At 58.2% G+C, this 10659-nt stretch overlaps 1 protein-coding gene across 1 annotated transcript in view; it reads right to left on the bottom strand.

The window, feature by feature from the left end:
* Positions 1-2746: 2746 nt before the first annotated feature.
* The window catches only part of ZMYM3 (zinc finger MYM-type containing 3), a 13064-nt gene continuing 5151 nt past the window's right edge, over positions 2747-10659 (bottom strand). Inside the window, exons 11-24 of the mRNA XM_006908536.3 lie at positions 10289-10490; positions 9947-10112; positions 9242-9339; positions 8984-9146; positions 8655-8767; positions 8371-8545; positions 8084-8230; positions 7385-7488; positions 6893-7061; positions 6497-6648; positions 5901-6015; positions 5166-5420; positions 4299-4416; positions 2747-4212 (exon numbers count right to left, since the gene is read on the bottom strand). Coding sequence (XP_006908598.1) covers positions 4020-4212; positions 4299-4416; positions 5166-5420; positions 5901-6015; positions 6497-6648; positions 6893-7061; positions 7385-7488; positions 8084-8230; positions 8371-8545; positions 8655-8767; positions 8984-9146; positions 9242-9339; positions 9947-10112; positions 10289-10490 — 2170 coding nt within the window. The 3' untranslated portion in view covers positions 2747-4019. The remainder of the gene's footprint in view (positions 4213-4298; positions 4417-5165; positions 5421-5900; positions 6016-6496; positions 6649-6892; positions 7062-7384; positions 7489-8083; positions 8231-8370; positions 8546-8654; positions 8768-8983; positions 9147-9241; positions 9340-9946; positions 10113-10288; positions 10491-10659) is intronic.

The following is a 10659-nucleotide window of genomic DNA, read 5'->3' on the forward strand; positions in this document are numbered from 1 at the left end:
TTCCTTCCGGCCTTGCGGTGGTCTCGTAAGTGGTAATGTGGATAACAGCCGCTAACGTTTATTAAGCGCTTGCTGTATGCCGGGCACTGTGCTTAAACAGGAGCCGTTAGTCCTCACCATCCGTTGAGGCGAGCACCGGTATCGTCCCCATTTAGAAATGGAGAAACTGAGGCCCACATAGGTTAAGTAGCTTGCCCGGGCCACACAGCTAGGAAGGCAGGGGCTGAGCCGGAGAACGGGAACTCGTTACCACCTTGGCCTAAGGCCAAGCGCCGAACCATGTCTATGCCGCTGCCTCCCCGCCACTGGCCTCCTCGGTTTCTTCGGCACCCAGTTCTCCTCCACGTCACCCAGACATGCTAGAGTCACCTTACGACACGAATCACATTCTGCCGATTCTTTGTGAAAACCCTTCGAGGATGAAGCGTGACTACTCCAGTTTGCCAGGACTGACGGCTTTCCCAGGATGTCGGACTTTCATTGCTAACACTGGGGAGGTCCTGGGCAAACGCAGATGGCCGGTCACCCTAACAGAGCTCCGCATCACAGTAAACGCCTTCCGCAACCTGACGCCCGTTTTCCCGACACCGCCTCCCAGCGCTGCTCACCCGACCATCCTTCCCCAAAGATGCTCCTGTCCCATCACGTCCTTGTGCGCGCCAGTCCCTAACGAACTCACCTCCCATGTCACTTCTGTGCTCTCGATTCGCTGGGCGACAATGAGTAGCAGTGGGTCATTTTATTGCCACGTGAGTCTTCTCCGGGGTCAGGACCAGGGCGAGGCAGCTGAAGCACCTCAGGGTTGTGCAGACATCGCCCTGGACTTGCACGACCGTGGCAGCGACTGCCTTCTTATACTCGGCACCTTCGGTACCCTGTCTGCCCCGCCCTGGTCCCAGCCCTTGTTCTCCCTGTCAGACTGGGGACTTCTCGGGAGCAAACCCCAGGTCCTTAGTCATCTTTATATCCCTAGTGACTAGCACAAGATTGGGCGTGGAGTAGAAATGTAGTTGAGCAAATGACAACAGATGCCTCTCAGTTCCATCACGGGAAGGCAGTGAGAGAGACAGGTGTTTGGGGGCCCTGTTGACGAGGGGAGAAAAGGCAAATTAAATAGACTTCACCTTGGCCTGTGATAGGAGGACAGCTTTCCATCAGGTGCTTCCACCTTTAGCGTCTGGCAGGTTTGGGGCTCTCTGCTTCCTGCTCTCGGTTCTTTCCTCTGGCTAACTGGAGACATGCTGGAAGGTACCATTTTTGCCCTCTACTTCTCCCCGCCCCCCACCCCGAGAGAGATGTTGTCCACTCCCAGAGCTTTGCAGATGATTTCTAAATTGATACCTCATGCACTATGTTAAGTGAAATGAGTCAAACAGAAAAAGACAAGTACTGATCTAACTTATGTGTGGGATCTGAAGAAACTGAACTCATAGAAACAAAGAGTCAAACGGTGGTTTGCCAGGGCCTGGGGGATGTAGATTGAATGGGGACGCGTTGGTCAGAGGGTACGAACTTCCAGTTACCAGCTCAATAAGTTGTGAGGAGTTGGCGTACAGCATGGTGACTAAGTTACAGTACTGAGCTGTATACTCGAAAGTTGCAGAGCTTAAATGTATTAAATCCACACGGCGTCCACTTTAAACTTAGGCGATGTTATATGTCAATTATGTATCCATGAAGCTGGACAGAAAACACATACCTTGCCTCGGACCCACATTTCCAACTGCTACTTGCATTTTCTCACCTGACCTTTGCATCAACTCTGTGAGAAAGTCAGGGCGGAATATAGATGCATATTTTTAGGTGAGGCTCGAGAAGGTAGGCTTGCCCAAGTTTTAGTAGCAGAACTATGATTAAAAAGTCAAGCGTGGGTGTTCTTTCTGCTATGCCATGTCACGTGGCCCACCACGTGGATGTTTCGATGGAGGCTCGAACCCAGCATGATCAAACCCTCAACTCGTTACCCAGTTCTTCTTAGCCCCCACTCATCAGCCAAAACAGAAACAAAAAAGACACTGTCCATTTTCCAACTTGGTTAAAGGCATCTCTCTCCCAATCAAAACCTGGGACTCATGGTTCGTGCACAATGCTTCCCTCCCCCAGATCCTGCAGACTTGACCTTCAAAGTGTCTGCAACTCATTTGAATCCATCTTCTCTCTTTTCCTTCTCTATCCCCACACCCCACTGAGGCCCACAAAATCTCTTAGCCTTTCACTGATCTCCCCACTTTCACGGGGCTGTAGGCATCTCCACCCCGAATCAACGGATCTGATCCTGTCATTCCCGATTGGAAAATCTCAACCTTAGATTATTCCGGTCCTCAATCCTTCCCACGTCTCGTGGCCCAGGGCAGATGCCACCTCCCTCACTCACAGAACACGCATGTAACGTTGCTATAAACTTGAACCGAGTCCCTTATTCCCGCGTACTCCCACAGCGCTGCGTATTTCATTCCACCTGTGTCCTCTCCAGCCTGGGAGTCTGCTGGGGACAGGGTTCTGGGCCGAATGAATCTGTGTGTTCTCTGAAGCGCGTAATCTAGGTCCTTAAACGTAGTAGGTCCTTAACAGAGAGCCGCGGAATGGATTTTTCCCCTTAAGTGTTCGGAAACTTGTTGTAAAAAACACCATGTTCCTAGTGGATTCATTCGGCGAGGTGGATACAAAGAATTCTCCAGCTGAGAGATCAGAAGTTGTCCCTCGCCGCCCCCGAACACCGCTCTCCCTCCCCACGAAAAGGCCAAAGACAATTTTAACTCTTTATTTGAAACAAACAATTCCAGAGACAGAAGGTTAGTCGTGACAACAGCTTCTCACTACAACACAAGGGCGGGCATGGCTCACTGAAGGGACAGGCCAGGCACCTCAGAACAATATGTACAATTTAAACAGTGGCTAAACTGGTGACAGTTATAAAAACACAAAAAGGAGGCTGGGGAACAGCAAAGCCAACAGGGAAAGAACTGGGCACCCCCTTTGCCGGACGCTAAGAATTTTCTGGAACTACGAAGGCAAGATGGGGAAGAGAGATGTAGGCAGCGGGGGAAAGACCCGTGCCCACAGCTGCTGAGCTAGCCTCTGACCACAGACCCCATCCTGCATGACCCGGGGTCCCCCACAGGCTTGGCCTGGCTCTGACGATGGGGGAGAACAGTGGGGAACCCAGCCCCAACCCAAGTCAGAAGGTGGTTTTTGCCTTGGGAACTGTGTCCACTGAAGTCAAGGGAGGCGATCACAGAGGGGGGGCTAAGCATGTTGACACGTGGCTCATGCCAACCTAAGATGGCAGAGAGGGACGAACACATAAACCAAGGGGACAGGAGTCTGCTCCCCACACTTGGAGTCATTCTCTGCCTTGGAGGAGCAGAAGCGTTTGGAAGCTTTCTAAGCTGCGGCACCCAGGGCTGGTGCTTGCGGCGGGCGGGGGGACGCGGTGGCGAGGGGGGTTCCAACAACCGGTTATTTTACGGAGAGGAAGAGTGTCAAAGCTCTGCGTTCTAGGTAAGTGGTCCCCTCGTTACTTTCGGAGTTTCTTTCACACCTTTCGTACGAGACCCTTTAGCGCGGTGCTGGGCGACAGGAGAGAAAGGGGTGGGCGCGGGGCAGACAAGGCAGCTGGGTTCCTCCCTTGGCCGAACCTGGGAACAAGGGGCTTTACCTACGTGGCGCGGGCCGCGAAGCCCACGCTAACAGGATCACCAGAGCTAGTAACTCTCCATCCAGAGTCTGGCCCTGCGAGAAGGGCTTTCCTCCGAAGCATCAAGAAAATGGCCTAGCCGGGTTTTGCCCATCACCGGGAGGCCAGCCCCCAAGCACAGAGGGCTGGGCCCCGTGGTTGTCAAGTGGTAGGAAGACGGTAAAAGCCAGGGGTTCCGAGGGAAGGCGGGGAATGGATGAGTAGAGAAGAGCGGCCAGGGCCCTTCGGGATGAGTAGCATTGGTTCTGGGGCCCGTCGCCCCACGGGACGTGGCCACAGGCCAGACATTGGTGTGAGGGATGGATACGGACGACACAAGTGCTCAGTCCAGGTCTTCCTCCCCAGGACGACCCAGCTCTTCGTAAATCTCGCGCACGGCCAGGATGCGATTGAGCATACTCTCCAACATGCTTCGGTCCATGGGGATCACGGAGTACCAGAGGGGCGACTCGGCGATGCAGGACCGCTCAGGCTGCAGGTAGAACACATCGTTGCGAGTCCGCAGGCTTTCGGGGCTGCAACGGTAGGAGACAGATCAGTACCGAGGGAGGGTCCAGGGGTGACCCGTGCTGACGCCGGCCCCGCGCACCTGCCAACTCACCATTTTGACAGATAGAATTCGTAGAACTTGACAGGGCAGCGGAGGGGATTCATGCGGTTCTCGCGCTGCTCTAAGATGGGGGCTTCGTCTTCTCGCTTCCGTTTCCCGGGACCTGTGTCTGCAGAAGGCAAAGGACCCGGGCTCGTTAACGGCAGCCTCGACGAGCCGCCTCCCGGTGCACAGTGCGGGGCACGGGGGAGGCCTCGGGACACACGGCACAGTCGTATGAAGAAGTAAAGGCAGAAGCATCGGTCAGTCGCCCACACCGGCCAGCGTCCTGCGGGGGTCTCGCTCTACAGTCCTCCCCGGTTGGCGCGGCTAACGTGTCGCCTTGCGCGCTCCCTCAGGCTGACCTCCGGAGGTCACAAGGAAACGGACAAAACAGAGCCGACTGCGAGATTGGCCTTGCCTTCCGGGGTGGAGGACCCGACATGGCCCAGCCCCCAGCCCCCAAGTCCACGTAGAAGCGCGGGTCCAGAGAACGGACCGTGGGGACCGCAGTCACATGGGTCAGGACTCCAGGGCCAGAATGGAAACCAAGCTGCCGTGCGCCCTGTCAACTCTCTCCCACAGCCAACCCGCCCAACAGCTCCCCACCTGTCCGCTCCCCTCAAAGAGAGGAGGCAAGTCAGTAAATGGCCTCGACATGACGAAGGGCGGGAAGCAGGCAGCTGGGTGACCTCCCCCTTATGCAACAGCCACCGCCCATCGATCGAAGGATGGGCTGCTTTCACCTTTTCTGCAAACGCAGGAACGAACGATGGGGAAGCTAGTGGCAAAGGAGAGGGCCGACTTGGCAGTTAAGGCGAGGCGCGGGAGGGGACAGCAGAGAGGGGACAGCAAAGCGCGGGTGGGGGGAGCTCGTACCGCGCCCTTTCCTCTGGCGGACCGGGGCGTAGTAGCGGATGCTGACCACCTTGGTGGTGCCCCGAGGGGTGGTGCATTTGCGAGACTGCCGCACGACGTTGGTGAAGGACAGCTGCATGTGCTCCTCGGCCGTCTGCAGCCCGAAAAACTTTGTGTTGAAGAACATGAGGGTGTTGAGAAGGACGAAGGGCGAGTACACGCCCAGCTGCTTGCACTCCCACAGGTGTTCCTCCTCCACGCGAGAGAAGACTGTATCTGCAACGGTCCAGGGCACAGGCCGGTCGGGACCGGCGCCCCCCAAGCCCGGCCCCTTCTGCTCCCCGCTGTCCCGCTCACGGGCACCTCCATTCGGCAGGGGACCATCTTGCGTGAAACCCTGACACCCCGCCACACGACCCAGTAGGATGGGGTGGCTTCTCGTAGGGTCTCCACCTGCATTTGGGGCTTCCGTCACCAGCCTCGAGTTACAGGCAGGTAGGCGCAAACCTCGGGGAGCCCCTCAAGTCCTTCCTCTTTTCCTTCCCGACCCAGTCCACCGCGTGTGGTCCCAGCTCTTCAGACATAAGTCTTGGTCCCTCCTCACGTTCGAGGACATGGGCTCCGACTCCCGAAGCTACGTGCACCTGCCCTCAGACCCTTTGTCAACAGAGGCACACCCAGCAGCCCGGGACTTGGGACGGTGTGTCTGAAGAATGGCAGAAGGGGCGCAGGGCTCGCTACGTTTCTGTCCCTTACTGTTGGGGAGGAGGGTGGGCTGCCAGGTACTCAGAGACTTGTTGAGCTCTTGAACGAAAGTCAGGTAGTAAAGGTCCGTGAAAATGTTCACCATCCGGTTATTTTCCAGCAAGTACTGGAGGAAGAAAGAGACACACATCAAGCCAGATCCCAGGTCCTAGAGGAGAGACAGTGGGGTCGAAGGCCCGGGCACGGCGACCTTGATAATTAGGAAATTATCGTTGGGGCGACCAGGGCACTCTTCCCTAGGTATACCCACAACTCCGGGGTGCCGAGGCCTCGCCGGAAGGGGTGGGGGCTTGGAGGACATGTGTCGCAGCTGGTCCTCACAAGCCCCGACCCCTTGCCCGATGATGCATGGCCGCCTTCTCCCACGGGGAACTGGACATGACCCCATCACCCGAGAAGCCCAGGGGCCGAGCGTCACAGACAGCAGGGAGGGCCGCCATGCGGCTTGGACTTTGGAGAGTATTGACACATCTTGTCGTGCTTGGAATGGGGAGGAAAGCTGCCTGCTCGGGGACGGTATCATTGCTGGCGGGGCCCTGCCTGCTGTGTTGACAGTGATGGCAAGACGAGCAGTGCGCCCCGGGTACCTGTTGGATGCCAAGACACAGGTAGTAGATACTGTCAGGTTCGTATCGTTCGCCGTTGGGTCGAGTGATCTCTCTCACAAACTGGGCCAGACCATAGTTGAGCTCGGCAGCTGAACAAGCCAGAATGTCCTCTTTGATACGCATGGGTTTGGCTGCAGTGACGGGAAGCGGAGGTGAGCGCCGTTAGCAGAACTTCGCACGGAGCACGTCATTTAGCTCCATTAACCTTTCCGCCGTCACTCACATCCAGCTCCGGAGCGAACCACCAATTACCAAGAGGGCCCTAAGCCTCGACACCCAGACAGCGCCAAGCCTTCCTCTGCAAGTCCTCTGCATCTTCGCGGGACACCCTCCACCTCCCGTCCCCGTCCCCACCCCCATCCCCGGGGCGCTCACGGCCAAAGCGCAGCTCATCAGCCTTGCTGGTCTCTCCGTTGGCATATTTCGACTGCACCCAGCACTTCCAAGCGTTGACACCGTAGGAATAATTAAGCCCGGTGCAGCCAGGCTGGCTGCTCATGGAGTCCCGGGAACAGCTCTCGGAAAGCACCAGCCGCTTTTGACCCTGGAGGGAAAGAAGGATGAGGGTGGCGGAGGTGAGGCCAGGGGCACCGTGGAAGGTGGCGTGACACTGTTTACCGCCAGGGCAGTAAGGGGCCGATGAGGACACACAGCAAGCTTCTGGAGCACAGAGCCCCAGGCTCAGCTCTGATGACCTGGCAAACTGTGGAGAGAGCAGTTTGCTGGACGTTAGCGCTCATGGCAGTGGCGAAGGGAGGTCATCGGGGCAGGTGACAGTCAAGCTGCTGACTTGGCCACGAAAGCGCCGCCCTCCGGCCCTTTGAGACTCCATCCCTCTTCTGCAAATACAGCAGCCCCAGGCCTCACCTTCCTCATGGTTCGGGGAAGGTCTTGCTCAGTAGACACGTCCTCGGGCCCTACCAGGCCACAGTCAAAGAGGAAGTCTACACTGGGGTTAATGTCCAAAGGATCTGGTAGAGGGCAAAGAAGGGAATCATTTGCTAAGATGTCATGGTCTCCGGCCATAGACCCTGAACGCGTGGGATCTCGTACAAGCTCGGAGGCTAAGCAGGGTCAGGCCTGGTTAGCACTTGGATGGGAGCCCACCGGGTACTGCAGGCTTTAAAAAATAATAAGATGTCAACCTGACGGTCCTCCCAGGCCACCCCTGCTACGTGCCCACTTGACTCGAGACGAGCCTCCCGGAGAGGTCCAATCGTACTCAGTGGGAACGAGCAAAGCCGGACCAAGCACACGCTCAGGGGCACAGCGACTCAGGAAGTCACACGGGAGTGCTTGTCACACACTACTGGAGCACGTGCTCCAACACGGTCTCGATAGTAGGTTTCACGTTGTGGGTTTTACCACGGTGAAAAAAAGCTCACGAGACTCAAGTGCAAAATCCGGCACCTGTCCCAGTATCTCTGCTGCGACTCCCTGGGGGAGCCTTCTGTCGTCGGGTCGCAAGGAGCACTGTTAGGGTCGTGCTCAGGGCCACAAGGAACGCACGCCTTTTCCGATGGCGCGAACGCTCCCGCATCGAGGGCCACATCGAAGGCTACTCACTCTTGGGGAAGTCCGCCTCCAAGTCTTGCCCGGGCTCATCCAAGACATTGGCCATCTTCACGGCCATGGCCAAGACGTCGTCTCGAGCCGGCCCAAACAGGTCGCAGTCTTCCAGAAGCCCCTCTGCACTCTGGTTGCTCACAAGATCTGGGAAGCAGAGAAGTCACTTCAGGGGCGGGCCCCAACTGTCCCCCATCCCGCCAGGTATGAGGTCGCCACTCTCCGCCCCCACGCAGACACAGAGCGGTAGCGCACGGGCTCCCCCATAGCCGCAGCGCATGGCATACCGCAAAGGTCGGACGAGGCCTTGTCTAACTCCTCAGCCTCTGCGATCATTTCTGCCATAGCCAAGATGTCAGCCTCCAAGGGGTTGGAAGGGATCTTGACCTTCAGCTCCTCTATGGTCTCCACAATCTTATCTGTGCTCTCCAATGTGGTGGGCAGGAACATGGGCACAGGCACCTGGAGACATAAATCCCAACTCAATGCCAAGAAGCACAGCACTGGATGCGGAGGACGGCCGGTGGCCGTCAGGGGCAAGGCTGGTGTCCGTCCTGGGAGGTGCGCTTACCGGGATGGGCATCGAGAAAGGCACCGGGACTTTCTGGCAGTACAGATGCATAGGCACTGGCACAAAGATGGGCACGGGGATGGGCAGCACGAGCACCTGGGGCTTCCACTCTTCTGCGGGCAGGAAGGGGTCTTGTCAGAGCCCCCGCTACGCAGCTCCCATCCGACCCGGGACCCGATGCTTGCCCGTCACCCCAAAGCTCGAACGCTCTAAAACTGCCCTTCGACATCCACGATATATCGGCCACCTAAGAAAGCTCCGTGTAGCTCTTAGGCACAGGGCTGCTGGCCGAGGACGACGGAGCATGGCCTGTGGTGTCGTGGGCTCACCTGTCTGGCTGCCTTTGGACTTCATCTCCACCTTGCAGGAGACCCCTCGATTCTGCATCAGTGGCTTACACATGGCGGCTTTGTTTTTGCGGGGTGTTGCTGGGGGCGGCGGGGGTGGCGGAGGGGTGGAAGCAGTAGCAGCCGATCGGGTCTTGACAGGGATCTGCGGACACAAAGGCACACGGGTGCCGCCAACCGCTAGACGCCCCTCTGAGACCATCGACTCCCGCCCCGCCCCGCCGCGGCTTCCGCCCTGACCTTGGCCACACTCCCATTTTCCTCCGGGGTCTTCACCGTATTGCTGTTCTCCGCTTTGGTTTGCGAGGGTGTCTGGGGCTTTGACTCAGGAGACTGACCTGCGGATCGAAACGAACGAATGTCGCGTCTGCACGACTGGCTCTCCATGTGCAAAGAGAGCGCCGTTAGGACGCACGACACCGGGGAGTCTGCAATCCGTCCTCTTTGTTCCCCTAGGCCCCAGGAGGAGTGGCCAAGGAGCTTCTCTGCTCCTGGCTGCCGAGAAGAATGAAAAAGAGTAGTTTCCCCGATAACCCACGAGTCGAGACCTTCCGTTTAGATGGCCTCAGGAGTCTGGCACCGCTGGAGTGGCAGAGGGACCAGGGTAAGATGCTAGAAACGACAGCAGTCTTTAGTCTCGCTAAAGGTAGAGCTTCTACTGACACTTCCTTCTCTCTGAAAACCGGCCACAGCCCCCCGTGCCCCACCCTGCCTGAGTAGGCCCCCATCCCTGAAACGAGCTCCTTCACAGAGAATCAGTAACATCTAACTCTCAAACCTTCCAACCAGAGGCCCCTGGTACCCGCAGGGTCCAGAAGCTAAAAGACAGCGCGGGAGCGGAAGCTCTGGCCAGGGATGACGTGAGAGCGAGGGAGGAAGCGGGCCCGGGCCCCGGCTGGAAGCGTCCGGGCCACTTCTAGCAGAGAGGCCCTGCCCGGGACTCACTGTTCAGGAGGCTCTCGGGCCCACTCTGGGTGTCCAAGTTGGGCTGGTTCTGCTGGCTGTAGAAGCGCAGCAGACACTGTTGGTTGCAGAAATGACGGATCTGTCCACGCCAGTGGATGGTCTCCAGCAGCTTCCCCTGGCGCTTACAGGCGTGGCATCGGGCAGCCTGCGGGTGTCGACGAGACGGTCAGGCCCGCCTCCCCGAAACGAGCCGGGCCCTCTGCCCCGGGATAAGCCCCCGCTGCTCCCCTTGGAGGCCGGGCCAGTTGGAGCCCCTCCCTGGGGATCGCCCGTACCGATCGCGGCGCAGCAGCCCGCGCTCCCCGCCGCCCGGCCCCTTACCTTGCAGTACCACAGCAGGTACTTGCTCTTACAGTCCTCACTGCAGAAGTCCCAGGTGCTGCCGTCCAGCTGCTCGGTGACGCCGCGCTGGCAGGTCTGGGAGCAGTAAGTACAAGTGATACAGCACAAGCCCAGCTTCTTGGTGAAGTCCTGTTTGTACAGCAGCACGCAGCCTAGAAAGAGTCCAGAGACACAGAGCTCTCCACGGCCGTGAGACCCGAACCTCTCCCCGCACGGCCTCTCGGGCCCGGAGCCTGAGGACGGGCGGGGTGGAGCCTCCTGAGCGGAAAGGCCGGGTCCTCGGACGGACGGCACCCCAAGGCCCCGTTTGTCCGCCATCCTCCCGGCGCCGTCCCTACCTTCGCTGCAGA

Source organism: Pteropus alecto, unplaced genomic scaffold (genome assembly GCF_000325575.1).
Source record: "Pteropus alecto unplaced genomic scaffold, ASM32557v1 scaffold312, whole genome shotgun sequence".
In the NCBI taxonomy this organism is placed as follows: Eukaryota; Metazoa; Chordata; class Mammalia; order Chiroptera; family Pteropodidae; genus Pteropus; species Pteropus alecto.